General features: G+C 42.1%; 1 protein-coding gene across 1 annotated transcript in view; it reads right to left on the bottom strand.

The window, feature by feature from the left end:
- The window catches only part of lsamp (limbic system associated membrane protein), a 134,285-nt gene that overhangs the window by 19,070 nt on the left and 95,215 nt on the right, over window positions 1-20,000 (bottom strand). The window contains exons 2-3 of the mRNA XM_030777097.1: window positions 19,594-19,826; window positions 2,467-2,592 (exon numbers count right to left, since the gene is read on the bottom strand). Of these exons, the coding sequence (XP_030632957.1) occupies window positions 2,467-2,592; window positions 19,594-19,826 (359 nt within the window). The remainder of the gene's footprint in view (window positions 1-2,466; window positions 2,593-19,593; window positions 19,827-20,000) is intronic.

Below are 20,000 nucleotides of genomic sequence, written 5' to 3'. Positions count from 1 at the left end.
CATACACCAGTGTCTGCTGAATCAATCACATATACCAGTGTCTGCTGAATCTATCACATACACCAGTGTCTGCTGAATCTATCACATACACCAGTGTCTACTGAGTCAGTCACATATACCAGTGTCTGCTGAATCTATCACATATACCAGTGTCTGCTGAATCAGTCACATATACCAGTGTCTGCTGAATCAGTCACATATACCAGTGTCTGCTGAATCTATCACATACACCAGTGTCTGCTGAATCAGTCACATATACCAGTGTCTGCTGAGTCAGTCACATATACCAGTGTCTGCTGAATCAGTCACATACACCAGTGTCTGCTGAATCAGTCACATATACCAGTGTCTGCTGAATCTATCACATACACCAGTGTCTGCTGAATCAATCACATATACCAGTGTCTGCTGAATCTATCACATACACCAGTGTCTGCTGAATCAGTCACATACACCAGTGTCTGCTGAATCTATCACATACACCAGTGTCTGCTGAATCTATCACATATACCAGTGTCTGCTGAATCAGTCACATATACCAGTGTCTGCTGAATCTATCACATATACCAGTGTCTGCTGAATCTATCACATACACCAGTGTCTGCTGAATCAATCACATATACCAGTGTCTGCTGAATCTATCACATACACCAGTGTCTGCTGAATCAGTCACATATACCAGTGTCTGCTGAATCTATCACATACACCAGTGTCTGCTGAATCTATCACATATACCAGTGTCTGCTGAATCTATCACATATACCAGTGTCTGCTGAATCAGTCACATATACCAGTGTCTGCTGAATCTATCACATATACCAGTGTCTGCTGAATCAGTCACATATACCAGTGTCTGCTGAATCAGTCACATATACCAGTGTCTGCTGAATCAGTCACATATACCAATGTCTGCTGAATCAGTCACATATACCAGTGTCTGCTGAATCTATCACATATACCAGTGTCTGCTGAATCTATCACATATACCAGTGTCTGCTGAATCTATCACATATACCAGTGTCTGCTGAATCAGTCACATATACCAGTGTCTGCTGAATCTATCACATATACCAGTGTCTGCTGAATCAGTCACATATACCAGTGTCTGCTGAATCAATCACATATACCAGTGTCTGCTGAATCTATCGCATATACCAGTGTCTGCTGAATCAGTCACATATACCAGTGTCTGCTGAATCTATCACATATACCAGTGTCTGCTGAATCTATCACATACACCAGTGTCTGCTGAATCTATCACATACACCAGTGTCTGCTGAATCAGTCACATATACCAGTGTCTGCTGAATCAGTCACATATACCAGTGTCTGCTGAATCAGTCACATGTACCAGTGTCTGCTGAATCAGTCACATATACCAGTGTCTGCTGAATCTATCACATACACCAGTGTCTGCTGAATCTATCACATACACCAGTGTCTGCTGAATCAGTCACATATACCAGTGTCTGCTGAATCAGTCACATATACCAGTGTCTGCTGAATCTATCACATACACCAGTGTCTGCTGAATCAGTCACATATACCAGTGTCTGCTGAATCTATCACATACACCAGTGTCTGCTGAATCTATCACATACACCAGTGTCTGCTGAATCTATCACATATACCAGTGTCTGCTGAATCAGTCACATATACCAGTGTCAGCTGAATGTATTGTAAGAGCAGCTGATAGGAGCTAACTGTCTCTGTGTCATAATGAAGTCTGAATCGGCTTCATACATACACAAGTCCCTGAGTTCCTGTGCAAAACAAACCACACCGATAATCAATTTAGACAGCTTCAGGCCCTCTCCTATTACTTAGAGAATAAACACATTTATTAGGGCATGCAAAACCCGCCTGGCTTCAACCGCTGTACGACTCCCAATTCATCACGAATATGGCTGGAGGTGTGTCATACTGATTCAAGCCCATTCTTCCCTCCCATTACCGGCTTTCCATTAGCTACTTAACCATGGCGATACCGAAGAAGACAATATCGCTTCAAACAGAGAATATTAAAAGCTCCAAACTGGAATGGTAACTGTATTTTTTTTTTTTTTGTAACTGTAAGTGCAACTGTAAAATCTGAATTATGTCATTCCACTACAGCATCTGTGATAACGCAGGTTGTATCTATGGAAACAGTACAGCGGCAAGCACAACACTCTCCAAGCAAAAGCCTGTAAATATAATAATATTTAATAACAGAGCCAATTTTAATAATCATATCAGTATTGCACAAAAATCGTCTGGACATGAACAGCAACCAAAAATCTTTTAGAGACATAGCCTAATCGCATTGAGCGGTGACTTAATTAAAAGATGAAACGCGTGTATGTGTGGTCTCTTTGAAACACTGCGAGACTTTGAGCACACAAAAGGTTTGTCTGATGATAAAGGGAGGGGGTCAAGGGCTTTGATGATGCGGACGGTGTCTCGAGGCAGCCGATTGGCTCTCACCTGATGGATTAAGCAGCCTCCAAGTGATTGACGGGTCGGGCCGTCCATTGGCGAGACAGCTCAGGGTCACGTTGCTGCCCTCATTCACACTGATGTCTTCTGAAACTTTGTAGATGTTTGGAGGAACTGGAAGAGAGGAGAGCAGGAAAATGCTCACTGACAGATCGGAGAAAAGACCAGGATGTTTACAAAAGCACGTATGAAATAGAGAGCGAATAGAAAAGTTTCTCATTAAAAACATCAAACATTAAACTTCAAATGATATTGGAAAATACTACACTCATTTTATTTTTTTTTTTCTTTTTAACTCAATTGGATATCAAGTCACGATATCTCAAAACTCCCATTAGTAATAGCTTTATTATCTTTATAACTTACTGCTACCTTTACATAGCTGCCAAATGAAATGGAGTTATGAGGCATAAATATAAAAAAAATGAACAGGTCTAAACGAGGTTTAATGAATGATCTGTTGGCAGTTTACCGGAGGATAATTAGGTAAAGGGCGCTTAAACTGTAAATACACTCCTAATCACCAGAAAATGGGATTTTATACTGTGTTGCCAAAACAGAAATTTAAAAAAAAAAATGCATATTCATACACGGTGCATCTGAGCAATGTTATTGCTCTGTTATTCGAGTCAACAATCAACCTCAGCTCAAATAGCGTCCAAAGCAACTGGTTCTCGCTCAAAAGCCTGGTCCATTTGCATCCAAAGCCTGACAAACCAGGATTAGTCAGACTAACTGTAGTGAAACACTATGATGAATGGCCAGGGCACTGGCAGTCTGCCAGTCACCACCACACAAGGTATGTAATGACTTTCTGTGTCCCACCTATCATTTACTGTGACAACAGCCAATCACAGAAGGGCAAACACGACTTTTTTTTTGGAGGGTTCTGTGCTGATCAGCATTTTAACCATTAATGACTCAAGAGGCAGTCAAGAACAGAAAGAGAATGAGAGAAAGAGAGAGAGAGAGAGAGGGAGGGAGAGAATGAGAGAAAGAGAGAGAGAAAGAGAGAGAGAATGAGAGAAAGAGAGACAGAGAGACAGAGAGAGAGAGAGAGAGAGAGAGGGAGAGAATGAAAGAAAATGAGAGAGAGAGAGAATAGAATACATCAACAAGTGGAAATCTGTGACAGGAAATGAAAAGATGTCATCTTGTAACTGTGACAGAGCGGAGAAATGACACAAGTCATCATCGGTTAAGGCAAAAAGCTTCTTACCACAGGAACTGCTTGTATGGGGTTTAAATCAAAGTAGGAGAGAAACAGACGTGATGTGAGTTTGTGAAACCAGACACTTTGAGAGTTACGTTCATGTTGTAAATTTGGTTCATAATATGAAATTTTGGTTTCTTGTTAGGAAAAAAAAATTAAGACATCACTGTGACAACAATCTACTGTTTTTTTTTAAAACAAACAAACAAACAAACAAATAAACAAAAAACAAGATATGTTCAGTATGTTGTCAGAAGTGCAAACAGAGGAAACACGATTAATTTTCCCTATAGAAAGCTGTAGCGTCTTTGCAATGAGAAATTGATGAAAGAAGCCAAGCACCAATTAATTCTGGGTGGCAGCTGACAGGGAGATGTCTGCGTATTGGATTAGCAGCCAAGGCAAAGCCTAGCCACATACACCTTCTGACTCATGACTGATCAACACAGCGATGTGTGTGTCTGATATCAGCAAAGATTAAAGAGAACGAGACTCACATTATTTTCTGTTTGTGTGTCAGAGAGCCAGTGTGTGTGTGTGAGAGAAAGTGTGTGTGTGTGTTCGTGAGAGAGAGAGAGAGAGAGAGAGAGAGAGAGAGAGAGAGAGAGAAAGAGACAGATAGACATAGAGAGAGGGAGCGAGACAGAGAGAGAGATTGTGTGTGTGTGTGTGTGTGTGTGTGTGTGTGTGTGTTTGTGTGTGTGCGTGTGTTTGTGTGTGTGTGAGAGACAGAGAGAGAGACATTTTGTGGGTGTGGGTGTGTGTGTGTGAGTGTGAGTGTGTGTGTGTATGGTGGTGATTTGAGACGGCAGATGTGAATATATCCTGTGTTCCTACTGGCTGATTCAGGGTCTTTTCTGTGCTTTAATCCTGGACTAGACATTGATAAAAAGAGGTTGAGGTGCAGAGGAGGGTTTGAGGGAGCGATAACTTGTGGTCTCAGACATGGAAATAATGCAGCGGGTTGATCAGTCAGAGACTCAGTGGCTTTAAGGCATGAGAAGACTGTGTCTTTGCCTGTGGCTGGGACTGCTGTCTGAATGATGGACCTCTGGCCTCAGACACTCTGCAGAGAGGAAGCAGCTGGTTACAGCTCTTTGCCTGACTGGTCGTAATTTAAAGAAGTGTCCAAAAAAAGGGGTTTTTATCTGCTAGAAACTTTGCAACAGGTAAAGTATATGTGTTTGTTTCATCTCCATACTTCTCTTCTCTCTCTGTCTTTCTTTTTTCTTTTCTTTTTTTTTTTCCTTTGGTCACAGAATTTATGACCCACTGACTCAACAAAAAGAGACTTGGCGAAGGGAAAGGCAAATGACTGAACACTATGCGCATGTGATGACTGAACACTATTCGCATGTGATGACTGAACACTATGCGCATGTGATGACTGAACACTATTCACATGTGATGACTGAACACTATTCGCATGTGATGACTGAACACTATTCGCATGTGATGACTGAACATTATGCGCATATTATGACTGAACACTATGCGCATATGATGACTGAACACTATCCGCATGTGATGACTGAACACTATGCGCATGTGATGACTGAACACTATTCACATATGATGACTGAACACTATTCGCATGTGATGACTGAACACTATGCGCATGTGATGACTGAACACTATTCGCATATGACGGAGCTGCAACAACTCTACAGACCCCACGCATCATATGTTGCTTAATCTGCATGAGAGAGAGAGAGAGAGAGAGAGAGAGGGGGGGGGGGGGGGGGGGGGGGGGGGGGGGGGGGGGGGGGGGGGGGGGGGGGGGGGGGGGGGGGGGGGGGGGGGGGGGGGGGGGGGGGGGGTGGGGGGGGGGGGGGGGGGGGGGGGGGGGGGGAGGGAGAGAGAGAGAGAGAAAGAAGGAGAGACAGAGAGAACCAAAGAGACTGAAAAAGAAAGCGGGAGAGAGAGAGAGAGCGAGCGTCTAGTCCGACTACAGCTCTTTGTATCCTGTCCTGACGACAGTCAACTGTTGAAACCACATTAGCTTCATTGATCAAACAGTAACTAGCCTTTCATCTCTGAGTTCTCTGACCAATCAGGGCCATCTATTGAATTTTCAGCCCCCCGTACGCTGACCGGATCGTCTGAAGAGGGCGTCTCTTCGTTCGGGAGTAGAGGCCTGTGTCTTGAAGCAGCTAATGATCAAAGCGAGGCCTGGGGAAAGCGTAAAGCTGGGCAGATGTTGCCCCAGTAGCGTGGATGTACTGATAAATGTGTTTACTGTGAGAGCAAAGTCCTTTTTATCAAGCCATGACTCATCTCCCCCCCTGACTTACTGGGATTACCAGCACAGACGCACTCAGATGAAATAGAATTCACTAGGTGGCAGATTGACTCTCCGTGTCTACCACACGCACTGGATTTCTCTCCAAATCTTAGTCACTCATGCACGTACACACACACACACACACACACACACACACACACACACACACACACGTTTACACACTCCTTTATTCTCCCTTTCTTTCTCACTCACTTTCATTAGCACTCTCTCTCTCTCTCTTTCTCCCTCTTCCCTTCTCTCTCTCTTTCTTTCTCTCTCTCTCTCTCTCTCTCTCTCTCTCTCACACACACACACGGGAATTGTTTTTTACTCTGTTTTTCTTCTTTTTTCAACCCTTTACACTTACACACACACACACACACACACTCCTCTGCCCCCCTCCTCCAGTCTATTTTCAGGTTCTGTTCTGTTCTCCTGCTCATTCTAAAACCAGAGCAATGCCTCTTGTTCCCCGGGCCACAATCCGTGGCCCAAAAAAGGCTGTCTCTCTAACAGGCATGAAACTGGAATTCAAGTTACATCAGAGACAACAAAGCTCCTCACAGTGAAACTCATGTAACCGCAGCACAAATACAGCCACTGCCAAAACACAGTGCAGACACACACACACACACACACACACACACAAGGACAAATGCACATACACACACGTGCACAGAGAGAACACTTCACTTAAAGGAAACCACTGAATGCAGTGCCATTCTGAGACCAGTGTGTAGCATACAGCGTTGACAGTATTATAAATGACTATAAACAAGCTTATCCTTCATATTCCACACTCTTGTAAGCAATAGAATGCTCTCTCTTCTAGGAAAGTTCTGAATGAATCTGTGGTCTAAAAGTGACCGTGATCTGTTCAAAAAGGTTATTAAGCTGTGCTTACGATGGGCTTATGGCTTTTCATAAAACCACAACACACAACTCTAGCAAGTCTTTCTGTGCAAATCACTTGGCAGAGATTCCAACAAAACAGATCAAATAGATAAATAAACAAGCAAAATAAACAAGCAGGTATTGAGGAGGAGAAACAGCGTCCAAAAGCCTCGATGCCCGGCATTGTTTACCCCATATGTCTTCAGTCTTCATGTTCCTATCTGAGCAAGCAATCCGTTCCATTTGTGTCCTCATCCACGTAGGCTCATTCTTCCTCCGTCGGTTCAGTTCTGACCCGTGATCCTTCACAACAGTCAAACAGCTCTGACAAATCTACAGCTCATCTAGATGACACCCGTGTTCTTCATTTTGATTCATGTTATCCACTTACAAATGCTTTTCTCTTCTTTTTTTTTTTTTTTTTTTTGACAACGTTGTTCCCCGGCCTCCCCAGCTCTGTGTGACGTTTCCTTCACGAAAATATCCCACCAAACATCTTCCCATCGTATCTGTAGTCTTCACAGGGCTATTAAACAAACAAACAAACAAATAAATAAAACAATAAAAAAACCTTGTCTTGTATCCATGTTTGTCTAAGAATTCCAGGGGGCGCAATACGAAGGAGTAAATCGACGCTCAGTCTTTTTAGCAATGTCTGCTTATGAGGTATTAGGAATCCGACTGATGCACTGATTGTAAGTCGCTTTGGCTAAAAGCGTCTGCTAAATGCTAAATTGTAAATTGTAAACAAACACGTTTTCATGACCGTATTGGGAAAAGATGTGATTGTAGACCACTCTGGTATTTAAAAGTCCTCTTTTTTGGGGGGGGTTTGTTGTTTCATATTTAATGGGACTTTTGGATTTTGGGGTTTGTCACGAGTCAGTTCTTTTTTTTTTTTGTCTCTCTCTCTCTCCCTTTCTCTCTGTCTCTATCTAATCGTTCTATTTTTCTCCAACGAGCTAGCTCTGTTTGACCCCTGCTCCTGGGTTGACCTGAACCTTAAATGTTCAAAAGACAGCACTAAGCCTTTCTCCGCAATTTCTGCAATAAAACCTTAATCATTGCTGGGCCCACGGAGATTGAAGGAGAACAGCTGTCACTCACTCACACACACACACACACACACACACACACACACACAGAGCGCAGTGTTCTGGGGTGATGTAGCCAAGTTTGGAGATGACCAGGGACACCTCTCCAATAGCCTGAGTCCTGTTTGCGAGCGCACTTTGACCATGCGGAGATGATCTGTTTCCATGGTAACAGAGAGACTGACAGCCAGCTAATCTTGGTCTAGTCAAGGCCTTCGGTGAAAGACTGCTGTCAGTTGCTTGTCTCTCGGGCATGAGGGAGACTGAATGGAAAGTGTGTCTGAGCAGGTCGAGCCCATAAAAGCCACGCTGAAAGCCCTGTGAGACCGCTCAAACCCTGTGAAAATTCCTTTGCCACAGTCAGAAGGGAATTCTGATGAGTCTTTAAAAAAACGAGTAAAAACACTGGATATTTTAAGCTTTTTTTTTTAAAATAATGAAACGAATCTTGATTCAGGATTCAAACAAAAAGATGCTTATTTCTCACGGTCACGTTTTGCATATCACAGATCATTCAGACCCGTTCAGACGAAGGCTTTATCTTTTCTCAGCGTGTTTTACTCTGTGCGCTGTCTTTGAGATCTGCTGAAATGCTGAAATCAACCAATCAGATCAAAACAGTCTGTACCTTCACCTGTCCAAAACTCTGTGCTTCAGTCGCTTTGAGGTGGTGACTTGCTAGAGGCGAAAGTATCTTAATTTTACTTTGTTTCCATACAAAGCCTTATTTGAATGCTTTTTTTAATCAAAGCAGTCTGATACTAGCTCATTCAACAAACAAACTCTTATCCTATCCTAAAAAATTATCATCCTCTCTACCAACATTCCTTACCTTCATGCTAAAACATAACTTTTTTTCATGACATGACTGAATCATAGACTCATGGTATGACTGACTCATAGACTCATGGTATGACTGACTCATATACTCATGGTATGATTGACTCATAGACTCATGGTATGACTGAATCATAGACTCATGGTATGACTGACTCATATACTCATGGTATGAATGAGTCATAGATTCGTGGTATGACTGACTCATAGACTCATGGTATGACTGAATCATAAACTCATGGTATGACTGACTCATAGACTCATGGCTCATGGTATGACTGTATCATAGACTCATGGTATGACTGAATCATAGACTCATGGTATGACTGTATCATAGACTCATGGTGTGACTGAATCATAGACTCATGGTATGAATGACTCATAGACTCATGGTATGAATGATTCATAGACTCATGGTATGACTGACTCATAGACTCATGGTACGACTGTATCATAGACTCATGGTATGAATGACTCATAGACTCATGGTATGAATGACTCATAGACTCATGGTATGACTGACTCATAGACTCATGGTATGACTGACTCATAGATTCATGGTATGACTGTATCATAGACTCATGGTGTGACTGAATCATAGACTCATGGTGTGACTGTATCATAGACTCATGGTATGACTGACTCATAGACTCATGGTATGACTGTATCATAGACTCATGGTATGACTGACTCATAGACTCATGGTATGACTGACTCATAGACTCATGGTATGACTGACTCATAGATTCATGGTATGACTGTATCATAGACTCATGGTGTGACTGAATCATAGACTCATGGTGTGACTGTATCATAGACTCATGGTGTGACTGAATCATAGACTCATGGTATGACTGTATCATAGACTCATGGTGTGACTGAATCATAGACTCATGGTATGAATGACTCATAGACTCATGGTGTGACTGACTCATAGACTCATGGTATGACTGTATCATAGACTCATGGTATAACTGACTCATAGACTCATGGTATGACTGACTCATAGACTCATGGTATAACTGACTCATAGACTCATGGTATGACTGTATCATAGACTCATGGTGTGACTGAATCATAGACTCATGGTATGACTGTATCATAGACTCATGGTGTGACTGAATCATAGACTCATGGTATGACTGACTCATAGACTCATGGTATGACTGAATCATAGACTCATGGTATGACTGTATCATAGACTCATGGTGTGACTGAATCATAGACTCATGGTATGAATGACTCATAGACTCATGGTATGAATGATTCATAGACTCATGGTATGACTGACTCATAGACTCATGGTACGACTGTATCATAGACTCATGGTATGAATGACTCATAGACTCATGGTATGACTGACTCATAGACTCATGGTATGACTGACTCATAGATTCATGGTATGACTGAATCATAGACTCATGGTATGACTGACTCATAGACTCATGGTGTGACTGAATCATAGACTCATGGTGTGACTGACTCATAGACTCATGGTATGACTGTATCATAGACTCATGGTATGACTGACTCATAGACTCATGGTATGACTGTATCATAGACTCATGGTATAACTGACTCATAGACTCATGGTATGACTGTATCATAGACTCATGGTGTGACTGAATCATAGACTCATGGTGTGACTGTATCATAGACTCATGGTATGACTGTATCATAGACTCATGGTATGACTGACTCATAGACTCATGGTATGAATGACTCATAGACTCATGGTATGACTGTATCATAGACTCATGGTATGACTGTATCATAGACTCATGGTATGACTGGATCATAGACTCATGGTATGACTATATCATAGACTCATGGTATGACTGAATCATAGACTCATGGTATGATTGACTCATAGACTCATGGTATGACTGTATCATAGACTCATCGTATGAATGACTCATAGACTCATGGTATGACTGTATCATAGACTCATGGTATGAATGACTCATAGACTCATGGTATGACCGACTCTGTTCTCTGAGGCTTCTTTGGCTGAGTTAAGGGAGGAGGTTCGGCTGAAGGCTGGGCTCCCCCTGGCATGTCTCTGGGAGCTTGGATCTCTCACATCATAATCTCTGCCTCTGGCGTTCTGGTGATCACTCTCAACCTCTCAACTTTTCCAGACTTTTCTTCAAAAGAGAGCTGAGGGCTATTTTAGACATGTCCCCAAGCATCACTTTTGGGTGTGGGGTGTAAGGCTGGATGTCTTGTGAAAAAAATGACGTAATCTGAGCCAGAAGATCAGATTACGTATATCAGCAGGAAAACAAACAAACAAAGAAACAAACTACAAACAAACAAACAAAAACAAGTGTTAGAGATTTTCCTTTCGTGGAATTATGCGTTAGACGTTAGATTTCAAGCTGTCATAGTGTTCTCTCATAGGGATAGCAATTACAGTCTCTTTTGAACCTCAGTCCGAGAAGATTCAAAGCATTTTCCCGTAAGAATTAAAACAACAACAACAACAACAACAACAACAATAACAACAGCAACAACAACAACAACAGTACAAACAACAACAGCAAAACAGCACAGATACTTCAGTGTCCAGGGGAGGGCGCTGTCTAATGGTGTGGTCCGCCTGCTGTGGTTCTGGCCCCACCCCCCTCCACGCACGGTGTGTGTGTGTGTGTGTGTGTGTGTGTGTGTGTTTTTATAATCCAAATCCCTGAGTAATTAAAGGGTATTCTCATAGAGACAGCATGCCATGTTGCCTGGGTGGCGAAGGACACCGTTTCTTTTTTCCAAAAGAATCGTGGTGGCAGAATCGTAAATCATTTGCCTTACAAATAAATAAATAAATAAATAAACAAATAAATAAATAAATAGGTAAATAAATAAAACGGGTGCGTTTTTTTTTTTTTTTCAGGAAAGGGGGAAGTATGAAGAAAAAAAAAAAAAGAGACAGCACCTCTAACAAGCCACAGCCGGGGAGTCAAATGGATGGTCCAAATTTCCGCACCCAGCTTCCTGTCAGCGTCATAACAAATGCCTCGCTTGGAAATTTCTTTAAGTCCTAACTCTAATCTCGAGAAATCCAAAGGCTGAGTGTGTCCACGGTCTGTGGAGGCGATATTCGCTCTGTCTTTGGAGGTCTGTCGCCCTGTCTAAGCTAGTAGGCTATGGGAGCATTAAAAATGCATTTAACTGGACTGGTAACAGACAACAGGACAATGAAGGGACAAAGAAAGGTGACCAAACTAAAGCTTGTTTTTCTCTCTTTCTCTCTCTCTCTCTCTCTTAATGAAAGAGACATTACAACATGTCATCCATTCCCCATATAATTGAATTATCCATATTTAATAATGCACACTAAAACTAACAGACAGTGGCAGTCAACTTAAGGTTACGTGTTTAGAATATTCATCATCTAGTCTCATGGTTTTAGTTTTGCCTTTGAGTTTTGTGAGCCTACTGTACTGTTCACAAACAGCAAGAAGCATATTGAGGGAGGAGGACAGGCTCGAAGCCTGTAGGGAATGAAGCACAATTACCTTTTTTATTGTCGGTGAAACATAAAATAAAGCCTTATTTACTGTTTCCATGTTAGGCTTGCTAATTCAGTACCTTCAAATGCCTCAAGAGGCAAACACCCCCCCCCCCATCCTTTCTTCATATGCTATCGGATTTTATAAACTTGTAGGTGCTCTTCACACGGTAATGAAATATCTTTAACATATCATTCCCATTTCTCTTCCCTCCCAGGTTGCAAATAAGAGTGCTGAAAAATCTTTTTACTTAAAACGCAACAATCAAGGGGAGGTAGTCAGCTCCTACCACGGGCAGGGAAAATTAACGGCTTTCTATCTTCTGAAGCCGGCGTGTGGAAAAACAACACGTTGTGTTTTTTTTCTTTTTTTTTAAAAAAAGAGGGGGTGAGAGAGAGAGAGAGAGAGAGAGAGAGAGAAATAATTAGACTAGTTCTCAGTAAGACCCTGTGGGGCCATGTGTAAAGCATTTAGAGACATCCGAATGTAATCAACGCTCTTTATTTCAATTTGCACTCCAAGCTACACACGTAAGCCTATTGATAACGAGGGGGCGAAAACAGAGATTGATAAGAGCAGGCTGGGTCTTTAACATGTAATGGATTCTTGTCTTCTAAACAGTAACGAATGCAGTCCTCGTTATCCATGTTTGTGTTAGATAACCATGACTCAAGCGCAGAAACAACACAGACTGAATAAATCACAGTGCCACATTACGGAGCGTGGAAACCTGCTTTGCATTACTCAACTTCTGTCTTCCTGACAGAACTTCCTCTACTGTACACTCTCATTACTAGACCTGCCCAGAGACAGATTATAATGGGACATCTTTATCACGTTCCAAATACTGCACAGAGAGCATGAAACTCTCCTATTCCTGATACTGTGTTCAGTTATATGTGTTCACATATGTATGTGTTATACATGTGTGTGTTTCTATTTTAATTTTTGACTTATTGGAAATGCACTGTAGGGTGTGTCACTATCTGTTAGCTTATGGAAACTATGAGGAGACAGTGAGGTAGGCTAAAAGTTTATCTGGAAGGGCGAAAAAAAAACAAAACAAAACAAAAAAACACCTGCTTTGTGAGGACCTTTCTCATTAAGGGGAAAATCTGTTAATGGGTGCATACTTGAACTGAGGAGTGAACACGGATCAATAGAGCTGAGATTGGATCAGAGGCTTCATTTTTAATGAGCCTGCTCTTCCTGCCCTTGATTGTATAGGATGATCAAACATAAACATCACACGTGAGACAACGCCCCAGTTCCTCTCCCATGGGAACGCAGTGACCGCTCACAGAGACCTTCCCATGCCCTGCAATGTCACAGCCAAGGTCTGCTTTCTCAGAGAGAGAGAGAGAGAGAGAGAGAGAGAGAGAGAGAGAGAAAGAGAGAGAGAGAGAGACAGAGAGAGAGAGAGAGAGAAAGAGAGAGAGAGAGAGAGAGAGAGAGAGAGACAGAGAGAGAGAGAGAGAGAGAGAAAGAGAGAGAGAGAGAGAGAGAGAGAGAGAGAGAAAGAAAGAGAGAGAGAGAGACAGAGAGAGAGAGAGAGAGAGAGAGAGAGAGAGAGAGAAAGAAAGAGAAAGAAAGAGAGAGAGAGAGAGACAGAGAGAGAGAGAGAGAGAAAGAGAGAGAGAGAGAGACAGAGAGAGAGAGAGAGAGAGAAGATGGGTCACAATGCCACAGTTAGCGACAACATCAGATATGCTGTCAACACAGGTGGTCCATTACTTGATGCTTATTTAAAAATGTCCCCATTGTATGCAGATTGTCAGTCATTGGGAAGCTATGGATTTATGCTCCTGACCTTCACAGACTCAGTCAGGGATGGTGAGGGAGATGTGTTTCTATTTATCAAACAACACTGAAAGGTAATGACATGTTGTATGCTTACAGAGAATGCTCCCGGTGTCAAAATCATCAAGCACGCACAGTTTCTGAGAAGATCAACTATAAAATAATCAATTCTTCCATCCAGAGTAAGAATAAGGCTATTATGGCTAGAATGAATACTGTATGCGCAGCCAAATATCCCCTGTAAGAAATCAGCCTTTTTTTTTTCTCCCTCTGAACGATGCAACAAGACAGGCTGAGGTCCAAGCATACTCAGAATTCACGCATATTTTCAAATGATATCAAACATCAGTCGAGTGTGCGTGAAGGCACGTAAAAGTTATTCCTTCCTGCTGAACACATTCTCTCTGAAAGAACATCCGCTATTAAGGAAGACAAGCCGAGAGAGAGCCTCTCCGGCTTTCATTAATGCACACTGTTCCTCGCTGCTTACACTTCACTGAGAATGGATTTAGAGAGACAGATATGCCACCGTTTTACCCCTCAGCGTTTTTTTTGGGGGGGGGGGGGGGGGGGGGGTAAACTACGTCCAGTGTGAGCTACGTCTTGTTTCCACGCTGACAGGTTAAGTCCTGTTTCTGGAAAATGGACGACTATCGATGGGTTTCCTCTAAAATAATCAAAAGAGTTTTTCTACATTTACTCAGCTGTGTGAGTGATCAGAAAAAAAAAAAAAATAAAATAGAAAAAGAGTTTTGATTTCAAAAAAAAGATTAAAAACAAACCAAACCAAACCAAACCAAAAGAAACGTCTGACGTCTTGAATCAGAGGCGCTACGTTTCAAGCTCCCACAGCAGCAGATCCATTCTTCGTCCGCATCATGTGACCCGGGGCGTAAATCAAAGAGCGGGGAAAGGCCGCGTTGCCCTCTGCGCTCGCACGCGGAGAGATACCAGAAGTCCGCGTGTTCATCCTTGGCATGAGGAAAAAAGAAAAAAAAAAGAAAAAAAAAAACTCCACTCTGACATGCGTTAGCCCTTCACCTGAAGCCCCACTGATAGCTGCATGGCCACGCGCGCTTCTGGGATGCTCCCATTTAAATGCATGAGATGCTTTTTCAGAGAGCATAAAAAAGATTAAAGCATAGGGTGTTTTTTTTTTTTCCTCCACCACCACAACCACACAGTCCTCATCCGAGCCAGCCAGGAGAAAAGGGAATGATAAATCCTCTCTATCATTAAAACATCAAGGATTCCGTTTCATTACCGGGGGTTCAAAGGAAACAGACAATATCGAGGCTTCGTGAGGTTCCCGCTTCCTTCATTTCCTAAAAAATAAGGGGGATGCGTCGAGCGTTCGGGGGCGGGGGGGGGTTGTGGGTGTGGGGGAGGGGAGGCCCCGGGAATCGCGAAAAAAAGAACTGCTACTTCACTGCGGCCCCGTGCTAAGCAGCAATCAAAACTTAAGTCACAAAGACCAGCCCCCCCCCCCCCCCCCATCCAACTGACGACGGTCCAAAGCAGCTGGCGCTAAGTGGGATGGCTTTGATAAACAAGTGATGCTTATTTTCACTGATCTTTCCGCATCAACTGCATCACGGCGCTTCTCCGAAATTTTCAGAGCGTGTTTCACGATAGCTCTGGCGATAATGATGCACCAGCCTCCTTTACCGCAGCACGGAACACTGCACACATCTGACAATGGCCAGTCCGCAAAGAGCACTCTCTCCCTCTCTCTCTGAGGCAGCCAGGCAGAAGATGAAGAAAAAAAAAAAAAAGAAAAAGAAAAAGAAAGAAAGGTCTGCAGGAACAACAGAAAGGATACGTCTGTCCCCAGATAATTGGAAAAGGTCATATCTCAAGCGCGGACTTTAAAGTAGACATCACGCCAACTGTCTGCTCCTCCTCAAACTCACTCCCTTACTCCCTCATTGCTCCTCAGCTCCTTAAATATCACGCCAGCAGTGCCAGTGCAGCCAGTATGGCAGGCATGAATATTTGATGGTGCATTGGTTGGGAACAATAAGGGCACTTATCTTTTGGATCATGAAGAGACAAGGTCATTTTGTGTTACGTCTTCACATCAGACAGATGGGACTTAAGCGTCTTACTGGCCATCAAACCAACATTACAAAGATCATTACCAGGAAGCTAACAGCAATATGAACCAGTCAGATAGACAGACAAACAGACAGAGAGACAGACAGAGAGAGACACACACACACACACACACAGACATACACCAAATGATGGCATAATTATTTGCATTTCAATGAATTTCAATTGATGATTTACATTGAAAAATACAAATGAATCGCTGATTGAATTGTCCTGCACACTTGGAGGTGGCGTCATCTTTTATTGTGGTAAATTGCTGTCCGACAATAGAGCGAAATTGTTTGTGATGGAAAAAGACATTTTCAGGAACAACAGTCAGAGCAGAATAGAGTGAAGTATGGCAGCAAACACAAAGAGGACTGAAGAAAACTGCTCAAGGTGAGGGAAGGTGTCTATGCACAACAATATGTGCTGATGGCTGATAGTTCTTCATGGAAATGTCTTACCAATGCTTCAGTATGAGAGACTGATCCACTAGTTTTGACAACATTTGCTCTATCAAGTCATCAGTCAACCAACCAAATGATTGGTCAATCCAAAATTGAAATTTTGGGATACTAATTTTTGATGGCAAAATTAGGGGGTTGGGGGGGGGTTCTTTGCCACTGTTGCTGTAGGAAAGCAACAGTGAGGGTCTCAGGGCTGGTATCCTGTAAAGCTGCTATGTGGGGAGTGTCTATTGTAAACAAACAAACAAACAAACAAAACACCATACTGTACGAATAAACTTATCAAATCAATAGAGCTGAACTGATTTAAAGTAATAAGAAGGTATCCAACCTGAAGCCATTGCTTCTGCATTGCATTATTGCTCCATTACGAGCAGGTGGAGAATATGTTCACGTTTCATATGTAAAAATAATCTCAAGTTCTCACTCATGAAGTGATATATGAACATATTGCCTGAGCGATGATTTTCTACTTTGACTTCATATGGACATCTATCTATCTAACTATCTATCTATCTATCTATCTATCTATCTATTGGATATATATATATATATATATACACACACACATATAAATATTATCTTTATGTTTTTTACAGTATTCTAGTTTTGCCAACAGGTACGTCATCTAAAACCAAGTGAGGGATGGCTGTGTTCTGTTAGATATGATTATGGAAATTGGCTCCTTCTTGGGATGTGCGTCTTTGATGGACATGGTGCCTTCAGATCATATGAATATTTAAACAGATCACATCAAAAGTCAATCTTCAAAAAAAAAAAAAAAAAAAAAAAAATTCCGGAGTCAATGTGTGTAGAAAAATTCTAAAACTCTACCACTCTCCTTGTGCATGAAGGAGTCAGGAATCCAGAGTCTTCTTGATTTAACCCCAAAAGAGGAGGATTTACCAAATACATTCCCTTTTTTACAGTGGGATGTACTCATGGATTCAACGCGTTGCTTTAAAAAATGACAGCTGCTTGTAATGGAATTGCAGAGATGCATGAGTGGATCTGAGGTCTGCTACAGAGTGCTGAAGTCATTTATACTGAATACTGATTCTGTTCCTCTACAGGATTAATCTGACTGGAAACCTGCAAGTCTGACAAGATTTGGTCTCGTTGCAGAGAGATTTATGATATCCAAAAAGGAAAAAAAAACCCAAAACAAAACAAAACGAAACAGACGAATGCAATACAAAAGTCTACTAAACGTTTCCTCCACTTAGAAATGGACAATAGGCTGCTTTGTCTTCCGCTGAGTGACTTTCCATATATCCAAAAAACAAAAAAAAAGATAACCAAAACAAGAGAAATACATTCTCCTCTGTGTGACCAAGGAGAAGAAAGGCTTCGTAGCACTCTGCTAGTTTTAAGAAGCCAGTGATTCATTTTAGATTTTATTTTTGTTCTTACGCTTAGTTAAAAGTTGTTTGAGTACATCCTCAAACGCATTCCCAGTTATCTGGCTTCATCTAAAAAGTGATTACATCAAAAGAGATTCCCTGAATCAGGGTTAGATAGGATCAGATTAAATAAACATTCAAATTCAGACAGTGACATTTAACGCTTTTAAGAAGCTCATGATAAAAAAAAAAAAAAAAAAGTTTTTTTGTCTTCATTAAAGGAAAGTTCAGAAGGACAAAACTTTTGGAGACAGAGAGAATAAGAGACTTAACGTCTGTGAAATGATATATTATGTTAAACATAAATACAAAAGCCAGACTCATGCTGAGATAAACAGAATACCGAACGGCAGAAATGATTTTGGATTTGCGGACAGTCGAAACAGCACGCTAATGTACAACATGACTCCGCGGATTTGAGTTACGCCGCAGAAATTGCCCTTATGGATCCAACCTCAACCTCAGTGATATTGAGTGGAGATTGTTCTCTGGGTAATTAGCGGATCAGGGCTGGAGGAGTTAAGAGCGATAAACTGCATTTCGTCCACTGATCCTCTGTCCATTAGCAGTCTCACGGAGGAAAGGATCAAATAGATGATACAAGCAGAATGAAAAAAAAAAACAAAAAAAAAACCTCAGTTAAACTAAGTTCCATCCTCCTTCCACTGCAAAACAAACGCAGAAACGTTATAAGACAAATGACTTCACGGTCCTTTTAGTTTTTCTTTCTTCTTTTTTTTTTATAGTAATCCATAAGATACTGGGACAAAGAACTATTCACAAAAGCTGTGACTTCAGCTTTTGTTACCTTAGATTTATTACCCACGGCCAAAAACTTTATTCTATAGCATCAAAACCGAATACTGAAAAGGCTTTGGTGCTGACAATCTCCTCATGTTATTCCCTGTCACACACTCTGACAAAGCTGAAGTCAGGACAAACTTCTGTTCCCATCTCGCGTGGGTGTTCGGCGTCAATGACAAAAGTGACACTTTGAATTATGGTCTATAAGATATAGTATGCAGGATAATGTTCTCTCCTCCTAAAACTTTGTAATTGAGCCTCGCATTCAGAGCACGTCAGCGCCCACGGTTCATGATTCTCTCTCACACACAGGCATCATCTCCCCGTGACAGACAGTAAAACATTCACTTAGCATATCACAGTGCAGCCTCCCAGCCACTGACACGTAGGTCAGGCCTTTCCTCGGATATCATAATACAAACAACTCCCATCCAACCATAAATAACCACACAAAACCTTGCAGACAAATATTTAAATCTTTGTCCGTTGACAAGTGGGTGCGCGCGGAGTCCTTGACGGGGCCAGACGAGTCCTTGTCAGAAAGAGTTGAATTGGAACGTTTAGAGAGGAGAGGCTTTGAAGGTGGTACTTTGATAAAAAATGACATGCTGTCAATCTTCTGACAGGCTGTCACACCTCTCTCTCTCTCTTTCTCTCTCTCTCTCTCTCTCTCTGTCTCACACACGCTTTCGCTCTTGTTTCTCTGGTCTTACCTTGGACGATGAGATAAACCTGTGAGGTTTTGGGTTGCTGTTTGGTTTGAATGGAGCACGTGTACGGTCCCTCGTCATACACGTCCACCTTCTGGATGCGGAGGCTGTATTCCAGCTGGCCTTTGGTGACCAGGTCCACTCGAGGGTCCAGCGACCACTTGTCTTCTCCAGCGAAGATGATGTTGGAGCGATTCAGCCAGGCCACTTTGGAGACCTTGTCGTCAACGTAACACCTGTAGGCACAGAGAAAGGCCTATGACACCGTGACGCGGTTACCGTGGAAACTCTGACCAGACCGTGTTCATGATGGAAAATGAAAGTAATAACCCTATCTGGCACGAAGATATTAATTTCATACATGAGTATGTGACACGCTTTAAAAAACCTGAACACAGCAATTAAAGCCC

This window comes from Chanos chanos, chromosome 6 (genome assembly GCF_902362185.1).
Source record: "Chanos chanos chromosome 6, fChaCha1.1, whole genome shotgun sequence".
NCBI lineage: Eukaryota > Metazoa > Chordata > Actinopteri > Gonorynchiformes > Chanidae > Chanos > Chanos chanos.
This window is presented reverse-complemented; position numbering and strand designations above follow the sequence as displayed.